A 22,063-nucleotide genomic window follows, 5' to 3' on the forward strand; every position below is an offset into this window, starting at 1 on the left:
ATATTATTAAAATAATTATTAAATTAGAATTTAACAAAAAGAAAACAGATCCTAGGAAACTCAGACCTCTAAAACCACTCTCCAAAATATTGTGTTCCCTCAAAAGAAATGGAAAATAACTCTAAATATGTACAACATTGTCACCAACCTGGTATTTAATGAGGATATGAAAATTATTGAGCCGTCTATCGTAAAAGGAAAGCTATTTCATATTAAATTTAAAATGCCAAAATGAGGTGGGAGTAGTTTTTTTTTCTTGATTCCTATTCTCTCTGACTTTCTCCTCTATCAGAAGCTAGGTGATAACTGTTCGATGTCAGCTACCCAGACCCTCAGTTTTTACTTCCATTGGTAGCTCTGAGTCGGGGCATTTAGATGATTCACAGCAGTGATGTGATACGATAGAAAGGACTCCAGAAGCTGGACTACAACACACTGCTTCCTAGCCATGCAGCTTGAGTTATTCACTGATACACCCAGGGACATGGCTTTTCCTTCATAGACAGTGTGAGGATCAAATGAGATCAAATAAAGACTATAAAAGAACCTACCATGGTACATGGCCTATAGTGATCGAGTCAAAAAATAATAATTTGTTCTGAATCTGAAAGTAAGAAAGTTGTCAAGGTGTCCTTTACCCGAGTTGTCCCCTCTCCGCTCTATACCTTTGCTGCCCACTTGACCTCTAAGATCACACTGTACCTCAAACTATTGACAGAGTGGCAGAATTCTTAACCAACTTCTTTAATCAACCTTCTATTTGCACTATTAAGACCCTTCTATGGGTCGGCCCGGTGGCACAGTGGTTAAGTGCGGGCATTCCTCTTTGGCGGTCTGGGGTTCGCCAGTTCGGATCCCAGGTGCAGACATGGCACCGCTTGGCAAGCCATGCTGTGGTAGGCGTCCCACATAGAAAGTAGAGGAAGATGGGCATGAATGTTAGCTCAGGGCCAGTCTTCCTCAGCAAAAAGAGGTGGATTGGCAGCAGTTAGCTCAGGGCTAATCTTCCTCAAAAAAAAAAAAAAAAAAAGACACCCGTATCCTCGTTTTCACTCTCGTACCTGGAAGGCAACAGTGTACCCAGGACTCATGGCCTCAAGTTGAAAAGACATCACTGAAGGAGTGACATTGACAGAAATCCAGTCTTCAGATGTTTTGTTTTCATCACTTTGGTTGGATATTTGATAGAAAATTTCAAATCCTGTTAAGGCACCATTTTCATGCTTAGGCTTATTCCACCTAAATTCTACCACAACTTCATTCTTGTCATGGTATTTTCCACTTGGCAATATAAATATTCTGGGATTCTCTGGTGCTGATGGAACTGAAAAGCAGAGACACAGATAGGGCAGAAAAGAACAAAAGGTTGACTTTTACCACTCATGATGGGGGTCTGGAGCAACTTAGTCATAAAGATTCCAGGCAGTTGAGGTATGTCTATCATATTCTTAAAGATCTTCAGGAGAGAATATTCCATAGATTTCTTCAGGAACCTATCCTGACATTTGAGCACATCTTCCTTTTCTCCAGCCCAAATCCCTCTTACCCTCACCTAGGCACGTCTTTCTTGTCTGTGCCCTGTATAGGTGGAAGGTGGCTGGTTCTCCTTGTAAAATACAGTATTTACTCTCCTCCTGACTGAGTCACCAGGAAGGAAGGCAATAACTCTGCCCAGCCTCTAGCCAGTTCAGCGTGTAAAATAGAGTATATCAGGGATGAAGCTCCTCTCACTTTGAACTCCCCCAAGGAGGGAAGAAGCACCCCCAAGAGTACAGTTTGGGAGTTGCCATTTATTCTAGAGCCAAATCAAGCAATTTAGTCCCTCTTAGTTCTTTAATTAATTTCTCTCTTTCTTAATCAAAAGAAATTCCTCTGCCTGATTTCCAAGTCATTCCATCCAAGATGTCCCTCATCTTTCTTAGGATTCCTCCACATGGTCTGTTCCCACTCCCACACTCCAATCACATTGCTTCTTAATGTTCAACACTCACATCATTATCGAAGTTATCCAATCTCCAGGCCTTCTTACACGTACTCACATAGGGTGCCTCTTCTTGCCTTATCTCTCAAAGCCCAGTTAAAGTTTCCACTCCCCAAAGGCCTTCCCTGGCCATACTAGTCTCTTGCATCACCTTCTCCTAAGAATGCTGAGAAGCTTGATACAGGTGAAGATTTCATAGTCTTGTCTATTCACTATATGTCATTGCTACTCAGTTCTCACTGTCTTATTTCTATTATCATTAGCAGCATATGCATTTATCTCTCTACTGTTTTATGAGCTCCATCAGAGAAAGCACTTTTTCTTATTCCTTGTTAAATCCCCCCAGATCTAGTATAGGACTGGCACACAGTAAGTGCTTAATAAATATTTGTCAGTTTGAATAATTTCCTGACTATGTTGTAAATTTCCTTAAGGCAAGGGGCAAATCTTATCATTCTTCCTTATTGCCCTCAACATCCAGCAGAGTGCTGGTGAGCCTAATTCCCAGCTCATCCCCTGATGGATGCAGTCAAGTCCATTTCCACAGAAGAATCCAACCAAAGCTGACATCCCAAGACAATCTCAAAGAGAGCATACCTGGATCCAAATGCTAACTGCTCCAGAACCTTCCCAGGCTCCACTATGTTCCTGTTATGAGACTTATGGATAAATATTGATGAAAGAATCTTAACAGTAAAAAAAAATGCAATGGTGAATGGATGTCTATGTTTATTGAGCTCTTACCGCCTGCCAGGTCCTGTGCTAGGAAGTTTATATAAATTAAAGCAGTATGATACTCTCATTTGCCAACCGTTGCAAAAATGACTGAATGGAGATTTGGTAAAACTATAGTGAAAAGTCCAGATGAAGCCCCAGCCCTGCCACTTACCAGTTATTTTATGTTGGGCAACCACTGGGCTTCTGATTTCTCATTTGCATAATTCAGATAATGACACCTGTCCTGCCTATCTCAGAGCTGTGTGAGGATCAAATGAAATGATGTTTCTGACACAATGCTAGGTGTGTAATAAATGTTTAATAAAGAAGTGATACATATAAATGTGCTTTATACACTTTAAAGTAACATACACATGTAAAGATATGGTTAGTATCCTTTAAAAAATATATTCCAAAGAAATACATTGAATTTAGACATCAGTTATTCACCTACAGAAGATTCTAAGTTACCATATGTGAGAACATTTCTAGAGAAGCCTGCCTTTCACAAAACTCTCTCTGCTTTTAAATGCCCATTTTCCCTGATGGAGCATTTCACAAATTCCCTGAAACAGGGATTCTGCCTCTTATCTGCCATTACAATCAAGTGAAACAGTCTTTAAGAAATCTTTGAAATATCCTTTTGGAATAAATTACGCAGATTTATTTTAATTGTGTCATTCTAATTTCCAAAAAGTCATTGAAAGGGTATTGAATCTAAAAACATCTATAAAACTGAAACTTATTTTTTAAAATTATTAATTATCCATTTAGATCACGGAAAGCAAGATTCTGTCTTGTAATTTTTTTAGAGATTTCAACCCCTGTACCTGTTTCAGGTGCTTGAAGTGATAGAGATGTTTTGGGGCCCTTTCCCCAGTAGGTATAAGGAGTGACAGAAAGATTAAATAAGGCATAGGGCTCCAGCCCTTCCACAGTGAATACAGGCAAAGGCTGCTGTTCACTAGCCAGGAACTAAAATATAAGCACAAAACATTATTTTCTTAGGGAGAGAATCATACAATCTTTTATTCCTAATTAACTAAAATCTCCAAACTTGGGTTCATGTAAAGTCAAACCTTGCCATTTTAAAAGTGCTAATATTGGTAAGTTCCATGTTATTCCACTTAGACCAGCTAAAGTGGATCTAACATTTCAGTTGTTAACATTAACCACAGATTCTGGCTGTAAACAAAGATTCTCAGGAATAATCTTAATAACCAAACACTACAAGAATAACAAGGGAGATGGGCTTGGCTAAGTGAAGAAAGTAGAAATCAGTGTGGGCAGGAATGATGCGGGTGGTACAGTCTGTTTGAGAAGAAGTTACTAGAACCAACGCCATACCTTAGAAGGAGCACTAAATTCCACACTGTAGAAAATTACTCCCCAATCCACTGCGGGGGGAGCGTTCCACAGGATTTGGAAACTTGAAGCATTTCCTTCAATCCTAAAGGAAGACTCTTGAACAGAATCTGGGATAACCCTAGGGGTAAAGGAAAAGTTCCCTATGGAATAAAAGAAAGAAAAGAGAGAGAAAGAATTTAGGATTATCAATCATGATAGGAAACATGGAAAATCAATAGAAATTCTAATAATTAGTATGAAAATAAAATTTTCCTTTCCTCTAATAGATCCTGAAAATCATCTTGTTCTGAGTGTTTCAGGCTATAAATTTGGGTTAAGAGTAAACTGACTGCAAGCAAACCAACAGAAACTGCTAAAGCCTTATTCCTCTTAAAACATAATTCTTAAGAAAAAATCCCAACCTGAACATTTATTTAATAGAAAGTACAGAGGAGAGAGGATAAGCAGGAATAAAATCTTGTACCTGGCAGAGGCTTGAGGGATGTCTGAATAATTGTGAACTGATTAAATTTGGCTGGTTCCAAAACAGAGACACTAGTTCTCTGACCTATTTCCTGAGCTGTGATGATCCTAAAGCCATTGATCCAGAAGAGTCGGCCACTGTAGTACATCAGTGCATTCTGGGAAATTTCGGAAGTACTCCAGGCTGCAAATTCTGTGATGATGGGATTCCCAACACTGTTAAAACACGACACCAATTAGTGCTTGTGTCTGGAGTGGAGGAAGACTGGTACATTGAGGCACGGAATAGAACGTGTGTTTGTGAGTGGATGTGTTTGCGGACATGAAAACAAAGAAGAAACACTTTGCAACAATAATTGTCATTATTCTTAGTTCCATTTCAAGTGGATTTTTTACATTTTTCCTAAAGTACACCTAAAGAAAATTTTCTAGGGCTTTTCTTATTAATGTGATATTGCAATGGCAAGAGTGTTACACAGATTTTAATAAACACCTGTGATTTTTGCCTCCCTCCTATTCTTGGCTAGTCTTCTTATTTACTTACCATCCATTATTTCAGTCTGTTTGGTCCTTCATTTTACACTATTCGCAACCATCTGCTGCTTCAATGGTACTTAGCAACTTCTACAGCTTAGTCAAAACGGTCCTTTTCAAACCAGGGAATTCAAGTAAACAGACTATTGTTTAAATTGCTTTTAGAGTTTTTCCTCAATGATGGGGAATTTTACAATGATTTTTACTTTAAAAATCTTTTTGGTTGTTTCTAAAATTACTCCAGTTGCCTAGTACTCAATAAAAACTATCTCAGTGATTCTCAGAATTTTGGAGTGGTGGTTTGACTTGATTTTTAATGATGTCTCTAAATCTTTTTAAAGCGTTGACATTCCCCTCTTTAGAAGAGTATAAAGAATGACATTTAAAGTCAAAATAAATACAGGTCTTCAGAATTTTACAATACCTCCTTGCAAAAACTGAAACTGTCTCAGAGGACCATAGCTGGGAGTTGTCAACGTGATAAAGAAGCATGTTCGCTAGTACTATTCCCATAGCCCTTTTTCTAGTAAAACGCTATTTATTCATACCTATTCAATTGTGTAAACAGCATCTGGTTTGTCTTTTGGACTTTCACCCACTTGTCTAATTATACACTTTGTTGTTCCCACTTCTCATTAGAAGTTTCCAGTAACCTTGTGAGAGATATAAAACCAAATTCCAGGTGGAAAGAAGCACGCAGGAGGCACTTGGCCTGAGAAGGCTGGCCCTCTGGGCCAACCACAGACCTGCCGCATCCTACGTCCTGTGAGTGTGCTCACGGCAGTCTTGCTCACAGGGCTGATTGTTGGTTTCAGAATTCCGAGGACAGAAGATTTCCCTGCAGGGTGAGACTGGATATCTCTTAGTTACCACTAGCCTAGATTGCCTCTCATTTCCAGCTGAAGACTCCTCTCCTGTGAAAATCTCCTGGGCTGCCCCGAAAATCTTGACTTCTGGGGTTCAGCACAACCTCCTCATTTTCAGGAAGTGAGTACTTCAGACCCTTCAGTCCTCAGCAACAGGTACAGCTGGATTTAAAACAAAGCTCAGCAAAAAAATCATAAAAACGTAAACCCTTCCATGAAACATGAGATATGTATGGAGGTCAGCTGAGGTTACTCTACTGAGGATTCATTCATTTATTCATTCATTCACTCAAATAATGTTATGTGCCTAGTTCTGTGTTAGCCACTAGGAATATAGTGGTAAATAAGACAAATACAATCTCTGCCCTCATACAATACACAGCCTAACAGAAAAGGCAGGTAATGAGCAAATAACTACACTGTGAATGGCACATAAAAAGACAGGTTGAGGACCAGCCCCAGTGACCTGGTGGTTAAGTTCGGCATGCTCCACTTCGGCGGCCGGGGTTCAGTTCCTGGGCTCAGACCTACCCTACTCTGTTAGCAGCCACCCTGTACTGGAAGCCCACGTACTAAAAAATAAAGGAAGATTGGCATGGATGTTAGCTCAGGGCAAATCTTCCTCAGCAAAAAATAAAAAAAGGAAAGGTATCGTGGGTCCCTTAACAAGGAGACCTAATGCAGTCTGGTCAGAGAAAGCCTCTACATACGTGGCTCACATTGTATTTGTATTGAACAGTGCTGATCTAGACCAAAGGCAAGAAATTTAAAACGTAGGAGAATGAATTTTGATTACATATTAGGAAAAATTTTCTGCTTGCAAGATGGCTCTGGAATCCCTGACTCTATGCACAGATTTTCTTTTTTTTTTTTTTTTTTTTTTGCTGATGTGATAAACAGGCAAGACTTACTAGGAGCCAAAAAGTGCCTGTCCTTTGTGTAACCTTGCCAAGAGCTGCTGCACTGCATACAAGGAAACATTATTAACCTTGAGATGAGGAAATGTACTTTTAAAGGAGAAATGCCCTTCCTCCACCTACTCAATCCAATGATATTGATCCTCTGGACACTTAAGGATCTGGGCTCTCAAAGAACTCCAGCAAGCCAGCCCTCTGGGATGTACAGACACTGAGAACGGACCATGATCCTTCAGGACACTCATTTTGAACATTGTCTTTATCTCATAGACAGATTCTTTTGGCAATCAGATTGCCAATACACGTATTTCCAGGCAAAGGAACGATTCATTTTCTACGGTTCATAGGTGGGAAACGAGCCAGAGCTGCTTGCCGTAGTTGATATAAAATAATTGATTAATCAAATTTGTTGTGTATGTATTTATATGCATTATATGTTTATATACAAATGTGTATACTGTTTCATAGTTTCTCTGATTAAGAGTTTTTCCATGAACCAACAAAAAAGCATTTTTAAGTCTAAAAGTAATCTTGGCATTGTCTTCACAGAGCAGGGGTTCCTGGCCTTTGTAAGATTAGACTCTTGAACGCCTGATGAAGAGCATGGATCTTCTATTTCAGAGCACTCAAACACATCCTGAAGCCCTCTATGAACTCCCTGGGCGTCCAAGAACCCAATATTAGAAATCTCTGCCCTAGAGCATGACCTTCTGTTTTATTTTAACCTTTTCCTGACCATCTCTCTAATTAACTATGTGACATCAGGCAAATTTATGCACATCTCTGGTCTCAGTTTCCTTATCAATGAGATAAAATGATTTCTAAATTCTCCCTCTAAATATTATTCTCGAACAATTTTATGTCCTATATTTTAATTTGAGATATGTAATTACTGCTGTAAAGTTAAAAACTATTGCCTATTTACACTAAAAATAATAACAAAAATGGATTTTTAGCACAGGTAAAAGTAAAATATATGAAAAAATGAAATTACTTAAGTTAAACATATATCTCCCCCGCCACCCAGTAATTCCATGCCTAGGTATTTATCCAAGAATATGTTTACAAAAAGCCTTGTATACAAATATTTATACAATTTATTCATAGCAACTAAATTTGGGAAGCAATCCATCAAGAGGAGAATGGATAAGTAAACTATGGCATATTCATGCAATGGAATACTACTCAGCAATAAAAGGGTAAAACTAATACACATAACAACATGACTGAATCTCAAAAGATATTATGCCAAGAAAAAGAAGCCAGACACGAAAAGCACATATTTCGGGGGCAGAGGGAATTGATTGGGAAGGGGTACAGGGAAATTTCTGTGATGATGGATATATCTGTCTTAAAAGCATTTATCAAAACTGTTATAATGGAACACTGAAGATCTGAGCATTTCATATTACATATATTATGCCTAATTTTAAAAAGCAAAAGTGTAAAAAGAAGTATAGGAAAAAATACTAGAAAAAAATCTCTGACAATGCTAATATGGAACATGTGGAGATGCCAACAAGAGAAGGTCAGGGGGCTTAGTTTGAGGACATAGATCAAGAAGAAAAATCATATGGTCCCTTCCTCTTCAGTTTTCAGGTGTGACATATAGGATGGTTTCTGTCTTAACTCCATAATGTACACTCGACTTTGTTAAGAAGCAGAAAAACCATCCATTTCCTGGGCTCTTGAGGAGCATCCTCCTCAGCATGTCCACTGCGCTCTCTATACCCATCACAGTATTTACCATAGTCTTCTGTAACTTGTTTTTTACAAATCTATCTTTCCCCACAAGCACAATGCCTGCAACACGGTGGATAATTAGTAAATGTTCATTGAAAGAATGACTTCTCATGCATTATCATTTATAACCAAGGGGCAAGTCATTCTCTTATTCTCAATCAATTGCCTTTGAGGGACGTTACTTACCTCTGCCCCCGAAGAACAGCTGTGTACAGGTGAATACACTGACTGTCTTGAACCAACCAATACAAGAGCCCATCACTGAGGTCTAAAGTTAGAGCAATTACCTAAATAGAAAATAAGGTAAGAAAATGAATCATACATGTTTGAAGGATACCTTAGTGAATAACCTATAGATTTCTTTTTAACATTCTCTTTGGAATAATAAACTCAGTGATTTTTGCCTTTCACTGAATATAAAAATTATGTGAATATGCCTATATAATTTGAATATAAGCACTGGTTTCCCAAAAATGCCCATAAGACAGGAACTATCTGTTATTCACTTTTATACACTTGGCTCCAGTGGTTTTCAAAGTATGATTCTCAGACCAGGAGCATCAGCATCACCTGGGAATTTGTTACAAATATAAATTATCAACCACATTCCAGGTTCTCCGGAATCAGAAACTTTGAGGCACTGTGCCAAGCCTTGCTTAAAGCTAGCCATAACTTTGCACTCTTCAGCCACATAAGCCAATGAATTTAATTGTTGTTTAAATCACTTTTCCTCAAACATTGCTCCACATTGCTGTGGAGTTTTTTTAAAAAAAAATCTTGATTTACAGGTTGCATCCTATTAAATTATGATCTCCAGGGATGGAACCCAGTGCCCAGTATGTTTTTAAATTCCCCAGATAATTCCAGTATGCCACCAAGTTTGAAAACCAATGGTCTAAACCATTTTGAATTGTATTTTCTGTTAATTACAACCAAAAACATCCTGATACATTTAAAAAAACATAGGACCCATATGGATAAAAACCCTGTGTTGTAATTGGATAGAGCCATTTGCATATGAGGTCCTATTTCCAGCTGACATCTGAAAACCACCTATGACAACTCTTTTTTTGTCTTCTTGTTACAATCCATATCTTAATTTGGTGTCTAGTTGTCTAGGTGAGGACTGAGGAAAGACTGCTCCTCTTATGCAATAGAGTGCATGAGATAGAAGTTACAATCCAAGAGGTCTTTTTTGCTTTCTTTGGCTTTATAGGTATTTTTCAAATAAGCTAAGATTGCCAGGAGTCTGCCCACAGGGTAGTGGAGTCTATCTATAGCAGACCTAAAGGCTGAGAGCTGTCATATAGCATTAAAGTTGATTACTACATCTTTACAAGATACAGCAGCGTATAAAAGCGATGAGCCAGTGAAACATGTCAAGAGAATACCATAAGGTATCCAAGAACTAAAAGTGCCTGCTGACACGTTACCCAAGACCTGCTACAAAGAAAGAATCTTGGGCCACATGACTACGAGAACCTTCAATTGCCATATACACACAGCCTTCTGTCTTCAAGAAAACTCAAGCTACTCCTTTCCCAAAAGGTGAAAAAACTATTCTAGCAATTCCGAGCCTTTTGGGAGTTGAATATGTCCTTGCTTCAGGTTAAAAGAAATGTGTTGATTATTTTTTCAGTGAAAGTGAAATGAGGTTAATTTATAATGAGATGTTTGGTTATTTATAATGAGATGCACTAGAGTTTTCTAAATTCCAGAGTAACTCTATTTTATCTCCTAAAAAAGGAGATTCTGCACCTCCCTTTGTGGGAATACAACTATTCAAACTACAAGTTAATTACAGGTGTAAGGTCATTACTCCATTCCTTTGCATCAGTTATTTGGGCCCATATTTAAAGAGAGTCAGAGGGTGTTCCATAAATCTTTGGTAACCATTGCTACGTCCAGTAACACCCATACTTTGGAAATAATCTCTTTGATCTAAACTAAAACCTTGAAGTTTAATCCTGTGATAAAATGTACTATATACTATACGCCCGACCCATCAGATGTTACAAAAAATGTCTTTTCATTTTAGATGAATCTCTCACTTCATTCTCTCTTTTCATCACACAAATACCATGTCTTTCTATAAAGAATTGGCTGCCTGTAGTTTATCATGCCTTATGATTGCAAAGTATCTTATGACTTCATGATAAATCTGTGAGCGACATATACAGGAATGATAGCAAGATGGAGAGCTTTGCTCAGTGCAAAATGTGTTACCTCCAAAACACCCACTAGCATTAATGCAGGCAGATGGATAAGACATCAAACCCTGGCACCAGAACACAGATTTGCACAAGCAGCAACAGCACTTGCCAGTCTGTAAGAGGATTTGGAGTGGGAATTTAAGGAAAGGTTTATTTCCCCAAATATGCTGAGAAATCCAATAACTTCAGTCATGTACAGAAAAGTCCCAAGGGCCACTCCAGAACCTTCCTGAGTGGAAACATCTCAAACTACCAGATCAGGGCAGTAGGGAGATTACTGAAAAAGACCCCAGGGATGGAGAGGAAGTTACTCTTGAGATAATATTATCTTTAATATGCTTTTATCAAAATGAAAATGCTTTCCCTTAGCATCTGTATTTGAGACATAAAAAATATACTTTCTTTATATTCAGACTCAAGTGGTTCCAAAACAGAATTAAGGGATTTTCATTACTTGACAAGAATGATTAATTTCTGAATACGGTATGTAAATTTCTATTTGTTTTAAATATCTGCATCATAATCACTATGTGCAAAAATTATTATTACCCATATATTCTATGGAACTCACCATCAAGTGACTCAATAATTTGTTTGTTTACAAATGATCTGGTATATCTGCATTATGTATATCTTATCTCTAAAGACAGAAAAAAAAGGATGAAAAGCTTAAGGCATATCCTAGGTAGAAATAGTATGAATGATTTCTTTCTTCTTCATCCTTTTCTGTAATTTCTAAATTTCCTACAATAGACATATATTACCATTATGATCAGAAAAAACAAAATTCAGAAATCTAGGTGGATAGTTAGAGGGTAGCTGAACAGGATCAAGAAAAATCGGTATTATTTCTAGAAGTTGAAGAAGTAACATTTGTTTCATAAATGTTCCTGTATCAGGTATGTTTTTCGGATTGAATTGCAATAATAAGCGCTTAACAAATGAGTAGTTACCATGTGCCCAGAACTTCCCACAAATTACTTCATTTAATATTCACAACAGCCCTAAGAAGTGGAACAATTGTTCATAATCCCATTTTTCAGATAAGGAAACAGACACAGAGAAGCCAAATAATTTGCTTAGGGGTCACACAGTTTTTAGAGTGGTCAGTACCCAAAATTGATTGAAAATAATGAAATACCTAATCCCCACCCAAAAAGAAGCCCTAAAACATCCAATAAAATTCCTGAAGAATATAAAATCAGTCAGAAATTAAAATACTTTTAAGTGTAGGCCCATTCAAGCAAATTATTAAAATCTTCATATTCTACTTTAACTTAATCAATTATGACAGTCAAATAAGACTTAGAGAAATTCTGTTTATACTAAGATCTTGCTGTAACAGTATTTCCTTTCAGATTCTGCCATAACTACTCATAATAAGCAGAAGAGTATTATCATAACTATACAATAGCACTATCTAGTATTATTAAATGATCAGATATTACTTTTATTTTATTATTACTTTTTTTAGGAAGATTAGCCCTGAGCTAACTGCTGCCCATCCCCCTCTTTTTGCTGAGGTAGGCCGGCCCTGAGCTAAGATCCGTGCCCGTCTTCCTCTACTTTATATGTGGGACAACTACCACAGCATGGGGTGCCAAGCAGTGCCATGAATACACCCGGGATCCGAACCAGCAAACCCTCTGCCACCGAAGCAGAACGTGCGCACTTAACAGCTGTGCCACCGGGCCGGCCCCCAGATATTACTTTTATTTTATTACCTTTTTCCCAGAAAACCAAGGCTTTGCCTGTAGTACAAGGGGATTTTCCCCATTTAGCCTGGTGCTCTCAACTGAGTATAGAGTGGTCCAATAGAGATATCCACCAACTGAATCCACCACCATGTCATTCACCAACAGCTTCACATGAGTCACGATGTCTGTGTGTCCTGTCAACACAGACTGTCTTTGTATCTGTGAAACATAAGCATACAGTCAGTTAATGATTTTCTAATGACATCATTATTCCTGAATAGTTTATTGCAATAATTAGTAAATTGCTGCATTCGCCCATTCATTCATTTAACCGCAAATATTTATTGGCACTATCTGCCGGGCAGTGCAGTAAGCCTTGGAAACACAGCACACAGTCATGATACCTGCCCTCAGGGAACTTATCTCTTTTCATGTCTCTAAAGAGAAGAGAGATAAACTTATCTTCAGCTAAAATACTTGCTCTTCCTAATCACACATCCAGACAGTAGAAACACTGCTGAGTAATAGTGAATTTGATTGGGTTCCCAAAGAAGATGTATACATCCTGGTCATTGAGGACACCTGTCCTTGCCCCCATCAGTATATTTCCCTAATATTAGTTACTGCCATTATTGAGTACCTGTTATGTGCCAGGCACTGTACTCTTTTTTTAATCCTTAAAATAATAGCTCTTGTAACCCTCACATTAAGCCTATAAAGGATTTCTATTCCCTATTTTTTCACAAGTGAACTGGGTTCAAAGAAGTTAAGTAATTTTTTCCTAGAGTTAAACGGTTTTTTAAGAGACAAAGCAAATACTTGAAACCAGTTTTATATCCACTTTTCCACTTCCTCCTTCAAAACTATTTTCAAACTAACCCATCTTAGGGAACATTCTCTCATTAATCCCATCGACGCCATTCTGCCTACATGTCATTGGCACTTATGAATTCAGACTATACCATATTGTTTTACCTCTAAATGCATTGCTTCGTGTGCTGCTTCTATTATTTCATGGATGCATTTTTATCACATCAAAAGAGCAGGGGCAAGTGGTGATGGTTACACAACACTGAACATACTAAAAACCACTGCATTTTACACAGCAAAAAGGTGAATTTTATGGAATGTGAACTATATCTCAATAAAGCTGATTTTTTTTAACAGAGCTGGGACGCATCTACTATTTACTTTATGTTCCCTACTATGTCTGTTCTCAGCGTTCTAAACACATTGGTAACACAGAAATGATCATTGAATGAATAAATGAATGGACAACAAGTGCCCTCCTGATTAGAAGATGATTTCAGTACCATATTTCTTGACCTGTCAGACCAGGGTTCTCATCATTAACCATCTTTCTCTTCAAAGTGTACCACTACACAGATGCGTAGGATGTCTTCATTTTGCCTCCAGGTCCACTTTCCACCCTACTTTGTGCCCCTGGAGGGCTGACTTCTATGGATTGCATCAAATGGACTCCCTTGTTCTCTGGCTTCCAGTGAGGTTCGGCCAATGGGAGCCCTGGTGGAAGATTGGAGGCCAGGAGGAAAGAGGGAGTGGGGTACTTATTCCCCTAGATCACTCTAGGCCAGACTATACATTTTGACAGTGGCAGAGTTTCATGTCAGCAGCTCCCCTAAAGCTACAACCCTGACCAGGTCCTTCTCCTCCTTCTCCTTTATGCCTGGAGGTAGGAATATCTTCCCACCCTTGCTGACCCAGGGCGTGCTTCACCATCCTTTGCTCATTTTCCTTAGCCCTGTCCACAACTTTGAAAGTAATCCCTTCACTTAGTTTCTTTTAATCATGCCTTTAGAGTGTGTCATTTTCCTCCAGGATAATGACTCATCATTGGTGAAGAATTTAATATATTTATTTTAAGATATTATTGAAAATATATAATGAGCATATCAAATAGTGATATAAAATTTCCTTTACACATAAATGTATTTCAATAAAAAAGTGAGTAGGTTTAGAGACAAATAGTAAATAAAAAGTAACATAGGTGGTACACAAGTATGAAAAAATCATGGAAATGACAGTCAAGTCACCGAAGTGGGTGGGTATTTTTCTAGAACATCCGGAATGCCAAGCTATAACTTACCACATATGTCTTTCCAGCCCAGTAGAGAAAGTGACCCAGCCACTCAAAAGCTAAGGCCCCTGCTCCTGCAATGTTGGGTATGTGATAATTCTCTGAGATATCCGTCCCATTCAGTAGCCACACGTAAACGTCACCCTTCGTGTCGCTGTAGTAGAGGCTGTTGTTATACCAATCCATGTCTCAAAGCAAAGTGAATTGGTAGCAGTTATTTTCTCATGGATGCCATAGTCACGGCGAGTCAACAAATCACACACGCACCTCAATATAATTTTAAGGCATATACAAACATAATATTCGCTAGAACTTCAGGAACCTGTCAGGAATATTTCAGTAATGCTATCCCAAAATCTTAACCCCTGGAACTAGAGAGGGGAACCACTATTCATTGAGCATCTCTTCTTTGCCAAACGTTCCAGGCACTTTTACATATCTCACTTAACTCTTAAAACAAAGCTTCAAAGTAGGAATTATCCCCGTTTCTGACATCGTGAACAAGAGACTCAGTGAGATTATTCTGCCCAAGGTCTGACAGATGAAAAGAGGGAGAACCCAGATGCAAGGTACCTCCACCGCATCATTCCTTCCACTAGTACCACACTACTTCCTAAGTCCAACTCCTATGTTGGTCAGAAGCGCTGCTGTATTTTCAACGACCAAGTAAATAGATCAAATAATTAAATACTTACAGAAGATGCCATGTTCAGACAAGATCACCATTATACTATCCTACAAAGAAGACTTATCTCTATTCTAACGTCTTCTAGGAAAATTACCCATTTGTTAGTTAATAATCCTTGCTGTCATGAAATTCTTTCTTACATTTTATTTAGAACTTCATGCAGCTGTTCTGTTCTCCAGTCTCATAGAAAACTCATAATAAATTACTTACGTATAGCTGTCTTAGTGGAACAGATAAGCTGTTACTATGAGAAGACACTGATAGATTGAGACACATGAGAAGTATATCAAAGCCTTCCTGAAATGGACATAAATCAGTAAATAACCTCATATTTTGTGAAATAATAAATAGCTTTCCTACTTGAGAACAGACATTTTCTTAATTGTATCGCTGATGGTATAGTTCAATCAATATTTTTTCCTTTCGTTATTGACCAAATACTAAAACGCTCAAATTTTTTTTATTTATTGACCAGCTTAGGAAGTCTTATGAGTAGAAACCTGTTATCCAAGTGTACAAAGGACTTGCTGTTTACCTGACACATTTCCTATATCAGAGGACAAGAATTCTCCTGGGCCAAAGCTATTTAACGGTTTACTCCAAAGCCCATCTTCTTTCACAGCCATGATAAATGGTGGTTCTGAAGCTGTTTTGGAAAGAAGAAATGGAAAAAAGAAATCACAGAAAGCACACTTTTTTAGGTACATGCCTTATATCCTAAGATTTCCTTTGTAAAGTAAAAGAATATCAACATTTTGAAAAACACTGTGGAAGGATATGAGTAACTGTATCTGCTTAATAGAATCATCTATCATGTTAAATATACTTTCTGATTTTTTATGCGAATATTTGAAATCGAATGTGAAGAGAAATGTGTGGTGATGTTGCCTCTATAGCAATGTCATGGTCATGGCAGAATTTTTTTTTTTTTTTTTGCTTTGACTATTGGTTGCCCTGATCACATTCAGACAACCCAGAAGCAACTGTGAAACAACAGCAGTATGAATTGTACAGTTATCTTTCCGTTTTCTTTCAGCCAAGGGGATGGAATTCACGGCACCTCAACTTCTCTCACCACAACCTTCAGAGTTCCTTATTATTATGTCTTAATAAACCATGAGAAAGAAGCAAGCCAGGAAGGAGAAGAAAATTAAATTGTTTCCTCAAAAATATCTTGGAAAGTTTAAAATAGCAGGTTAGAAACATAAATTAAATATCACACAGTGCTCTATTTGCTTTCCGAATCTCAGATAATAAACACACACTTAAGAGATCAACGAACCCTCATTCTAATTTCTCTACTACATTGGAGGTGAGGAATTTCAAAGGACACAGAAAGTAAGACCTTTTAGTCAGAATCACTCCCTAAATCAAGAACGTTTTCTCACCTGGCACCAGGGTGGTACCCACCGAGGGCTCTGACCAAGGGCCTGGCCCCGTGGGAGAACTTGCTCTCACAGAAACCTTGTATTTCGTAGCACTCTGCAGCTCGGGTACATTAAGCATGGTCCCACTTACGTTAGAGAAAACATGAGTGATTTCAGGAAAGTCTTGGGTTGATACTTTCACCTCATATGTCCAGTTCTGCCAGGCAGATGGGCCTAATCGGAAGAGTTAAAGAACATCACTCACCGGGATGACGTCAGCAAGGGCACACAGGATCATCAGTAAATTTGTCTACAGCCTCACCTTGAATGGGAGGGTTATTGGGCAGTAATACCTGTTACCCCACTAATCAGGGTTAATCTGACAATATGACTAGGACAGTGTACATTCCTCCCAGGCCGCTCATTTTGCCCCATCGAAGGAGACATCCTTCCCAACAAATCAGAGGACACTGTTCCTCAGTCAAAGCTGTACGATCGGCTGCATGGAACAGTCAGGGATGCTCTATAACAACACCAGGTATAACCACACTTCTAATAAACAAATGCTTAGTGATGAATCTAATATAATTCCCAGGGTTTGTATAGCACCTTCCTCCTAGAAGCCCAAACAATACCAAAAAAACCCTGCTTGTTCATTTTCAGCCATCTTTGAGATATAGAGCAAACAGGCGTAAATTAACTTAGTCTTAAAGGATAAAATGGCCAATGTTTGCTAAACACTCTAGGGTACCAGGGATTGGCAAACTACAGCCCACAGTCCAGATCTGGCCCACCGCCTGTTTTGTAAAAGAAGTTGTACTGGGACACAGCCAGTTACTCATTTACGTATTATCCATGACTGTTTACACACTACAACAGCAGAGCTGAGTAGCTGTGACAGAGACCACGCGACCCACAAAGCTGAAAACGTTTACTATCTGCTCCTTCCTTTAGAGAAAAAGTTTGCCTATCTCTGTGCTGGATACTGTTCTCAGTGCTCTACTTATGCATCTTAACTTAATCTGTATGACAACCCCATAGAAAAATATAATTAATATTTCCATTGCCCAGTGGTGGGAATGGATGCACAGAGTGGTTAAGTAACTTGCCTAGGGCCACTCTGCTAATAAATGGCAAGACTAGCCTTTGAATCCAGGCAGGCTGGCCCCAGAGCCCACCTGCTTGCCCACCACACACAATGCCTCTCCAGAGATGGACATACAAGTTCACAGAGTTTCAGGGAGTTGCTCAAATTCATGCAATATCTCCATGGACACAAAATCTCAACCCCAGCACTCTATGTCCCTGGCTAATATATTCACTCAGACTAGAATAACAGTGCCTGGCTCCTAGTAGACACCCAAGAAATGTTCAAACCGTTCTGTTGGGATAGACATGGGAAATATAGAGATCCTCCCAATGTAAAACCAATAAATGCAGAACAAAGATATAAACAGTTGGTTCTGGGGTTTTGTGGGGTTTTTTTGGAGCTAAGTAGCATTTCTGGGTGATCACTGAATAATCGTACATGGGCTTTTAAAATTAAGTTGCAATATCAAGTAGTTCAAGCTTTCCCCTCCTTCCAGCGAAGTCAGTAACCAGGCTGAGGAGAGGGCACTCACTGGCTCCTATGGCGAGGGCAGGAGGTTTCCACTGAACCAGGGCCTGGTGGGAGCCAAAGAGCACTGAGAGCTGCTGCGGGCGGCCGGGCAGGGGGTGCGGCTGAGTGTGGGAGCCAAAGATGACCAAGTTACCGAACCCAAACTCTTCTATGTGACTCAGGTCACATCCCACGATGAACTCATTAAAAGACAGAAGGTCCTGTTGGAAAACGGCCTTGCCATCTGTGACAAGGAAGTCATTGTTTTCACAAGCAAAGCTCTTCACATCAGCAAAGGGGACATGAGGTAGGACAAGATGGGAAGCAGAGCCATCCAGAAATGTTGACATGAAGCCTTTGGCGGTGTCATTGAAGTAAATGATTCGCTTGGACTGTGGCTTTACTACAAAGTCCTTTAATGTGCAACTCTCCACAATATGCATGGCTTCTGAGTGGCGACCAGATGGCACAGGGAGATCTACTCTATAAATGCCATCTCTCAGGAGATAAAAGACATACCTGACAGGAAAAAAAGAAGCCTGTGTGACTCAGTGCAAGGGTGGATGAGTAACCTCCTCAGCCACTGCTTTATCCTGTTGGGCAATAAGAACCACATACCTCTAGAGTCAGTAAGTACGGGGTTTCCCAAGGTACAAAAGGGTAAAGATATTTCCTAAGGATATGCTCTACTCATTTAAGTTAGACGTTGGAACATTGGTAAATTTCAGCCTCATTTATAATGCTTAGTCTCCTAATTATTATACATGGCTTTTTAAGGAATCACAAAGTTTAAGAACAGAAAGATTCTTTAAAGACTTTCTAATGGAGTCTACTCTTAAAAGAGAGCATATCACATAAAAATTACATGGCTGAACACGTTATTTATTATAAAACACTTTTCTCCAAAATACACAAATTCTTAACTCTAAGTCTGTCAATAAATTTTCCCTTGTATTGTGAATGATAAAACGGAAGAAAGCAAAAACATTAAAACATTTACTGTTTTTAAACCTCATAATCACTATTTTGCTATAACTACCTAGCAAAACTACTTTGCATTTGTAGTAGACTAAGCTTTTTTAAGTAGAATTTACAAGTGAGCGAGGCAACAAGGCTGCCATTTTACAAATCATGAAGAAATACCCGACAAGTGACCAAAACAGCAGGGAAGGGCCACCCAGCAATCAGGAGAAAGGAGCCAATGGACGAATTTTGAAAAAGCACCTAATTTGGAGCCCAGTGTTTGCTTCAATTTCCTTATCTACAAAATCGGGATACTGAAAGTATCTACTTTATAGGGTTGAACAAGGATTAAATGAATTACTGGAATTAATGCACTTAGAAGCATATGTTAAGTGTTCGATAACTATTAATTATTATTATCATTTCTAGTCCCGTTTCAAAATCTAAGCACAAATCAATTTTATCCTCACAGAAAAAAGAGCCACCCAAGACCTCACTGAGATGCACTTTGAGTGACCGACTTAGTGGGTGGAGTTCATTATCTTCAGAATGAGTCATTTTATGTCATTGCCAGCAACAAAGTTATATTTCACAGGATCTTAGACTTTTATAAATGGGGAAAACAAGATCCAGAGAGTCCAAAGGGCTTGCCCTACATCACAGGGTTTTTTAAAAAGTATTTTATAATTCAGTTGTTCATTCAAACCTAAGACATTAAAATAAAAACCTAGTATAAATGAATATGAATAGAAAAGCTTCATTTTAAATCAATAATGAGAAATCTTTTTTCAAGAAGATCAGTTAGTGAAAAATAAAAGGGTTATGGGCTGTATTTTTTTCATTCAAAACGAAAACAACTTTATTCCTACAGAAAAGAAAAAAGTTTAATCTCACAAACGTTGGCCTTGCTTATTATTTACTAACCCGTTATTATCTGGTCATATATAAGAAATAATAACTCCAAAATAACTTTCTAGTTTTCATCCTTTGCTTTTGTGTGCATTTGGAGATCACAAAATATATTCACAGAGAATACCTCATTTCATCCTCAAAATAACCCAATTGGGTATTATTGTCTTCCCAATACAGATGGACGAAACAAAGGTCACAGACATGAAGTTATTTGCTCCAGGTCCTAGTGCAATTTAGCAGCACAACTGAGCTAAAATGTGTCCATTTCATTTGTGGCAAGGGAAAAAATACTTATTCGTAATGGAAAATTTTTACTTATTGTCAACCATCAATTCCTGTTTCCTAAGTGGTTGCTGGCAGCGTTCTCACTAAACCAGCCTCTTGAAAGTTGTGAGAATCAGACCAGAGATATGAACTGCTGCTGAATTGTTCAGGAAAAGAAAGCGTGCAATGAAAGGAGAAAGCAGGCTAGAGGGGTTCTTACAGGGAGCATTGAGGGGGCAAGGAGACCCTGAGTCATTTGTCATAGTGACAAATCCAGGACTAGAACCCAGGTCTCCAGGTCCCAGACAAGGGGTCTTTCCCATCTACCCATATTTCACAGTGAAATGCTAAACTACTTAACTAGAGAAGCTGTTTGAAACCAACTTTGAAAGAAAGTTGGATCGGGTTTGAAAGAATTTCCTCTTGGCTCCATAGAATGAAAACTTTTCCTGGATTTAATTAAATTTGAAATAAGATACATAGACAGGCTCATCTGGTGCTATAATGCTTCATTAGCAAGCAAGCTTCCCAAAGATTCTTGCCAATGGAAGAGAATTCATATTTACAAAGCTAACACTTACCCATTGTAGGAATCAGCCACAATTTTTTGAGGTGCAATAATTGAGGGAGGAGTAATTTCCTCAATGTTTGAGCAGTTCTCTAAATCACAGACACATACCTAGAGAATCAAAAATACATCAGTAGGATTAGTGTCTGTCTATATTAAATTTGGCCAACAAGTGTCTCTTGAGCATCTGTTCTGGGCTTCTAATTGTGCTACTCACTGAGCACTTTGCAAAAACATAAAAAAGCTCTTAGAAGTCAGTTCGATATCTTATATCCTAATGAGTTTACATCTTATTATCATCAGTGAAATACAAGTAACTATTTTCCTGGATATGGAGGCACTCGACTATTTTAAATATTTAAGCTGTATCCACGCTTATGGGTTTCCAGCCGTAGTGATTGCCATAAGCCTGTCCCTTTCAGAGAAGGAAATTTGAAACAGATTAAGACTGTCTTCTCAAAGATTTCAGTAATATTTTATTCTCGGAGACCTACCAATGACCCCTGGTCATTATGTAATTTCAAATGCCTGCAGCTGACTTTGATCATGACCGGCAGTCTTATCTTGTGATAATACAGGCACCACCGATATCTTACGCAAGGTGAATTAAGCTTAGTATAAACTCATGGGTCTGAAAAACCTCAAATAAAGATGATTTAATGGTAGGTCAGGACTAGTACTACGTATAGTCTAGAATCACCTATAGACCAGGTCTATGATTCCTTGTTAGTGTCTAAAATATAGTAAATATGCAGTAAGTATTTATGGAATGAAAGAAAGAATTGTGTTTACTTGTAAATATGCCAAGATATGCATATGAGTATCAGTATCTAGTTATTCACTTTAAATTCTCAGACTAACCTGTTCACCCATGATGAAATACATTCTCTGATAAAGCCAATCTATGGAGATGGAAGAAATTAACCCTGAACCTCCATAAAAAATTCTCAGGTCGGAGACATCAGACATGTTGGCGGCCTTCTTCACCCATATGCGAGTTCCTTCAGAGAAATAAACAACTTGCTCGTGGACATGAACTGATATTCCTAGAAGAGCCATGCAAATACATGTGTGTTATCATATAACAACCAGACAAAAAACTTAC

At 38.4% G+C, this 22,063-nt stretch overlaps 1 protein-coding gene across 4 annotated transcripts in view; it reads right to left on the reverse strand.

Annotated features, from left to right (window-relative positions):
* ROS1 (ROS proto-oncogene 1, receptor tyrosine kinase) overlaps positions 1-22,063 on the reverse strand; it is a 105,929-nt gene that overhangs the window by 56,055 nt on the left and 27,811 nt on the right. For all 4 annotated transcript variants that reach the window (XM_008517930.2, XM_070556894.1, XM_070556897.1 and 1 more), the window contains 12 exons: positions 21,820-22,004; positions 20,972-21,069; positions 18,274-18,770; positions 16,673-16,885; positions 15,820-15,930; positions 14,606-14,784; positions 12,526-12,717; positions 8,775-8,875; positions 4,530-4,744; positions 4,046-4,206; positions 3,529-3,673; positions 1,062-1,324 (listed from right to left, as the gene is read on the reverse strand). In XM_008517930.2, the coding sequence (XP_008516152.2) occupies positions 1,062-1,324; positions 3,529-3,673; positions 4,046-4,206; positions 4,530-4,744; positions 8,775-8,875; positions 12,526-12,717; positions 14,606-14,784; positions 15,820-15,930; positions 16,673-16,885; positions 18,274-18,770; positions 20,972-21,069; positions 21,820-22,004 (2,360 nt within the window). The remainder of the gene's footprint in view (positions 1-1,061; positions 1,325-3,528; positions 3,674-4,045; positions 4,207-4,529; positions 4,745-8,774; positions 8,876-12,525; positions 12,718-14,605; positions 14,785-15,819; positions 15,931-16,672; positions 16,886-18,273; positions 18,771-20,971; positions 21,070-21,819; positions 22,005-22,063) is intronic.

The sequence above is a fragment of the Equus przewalskii genome, chromosome 9 (genome assembly GCF_037783145.1).
Source record: "Equus przewalskii isolate Varuska chromosome 9, EquPr2, whole genome shotgun sequence".
NCBI lineage: Eukaryota > Metazoa > Chordata > Mammalia > Perissodactyla > Equidae > Equus > Equus przewalskii.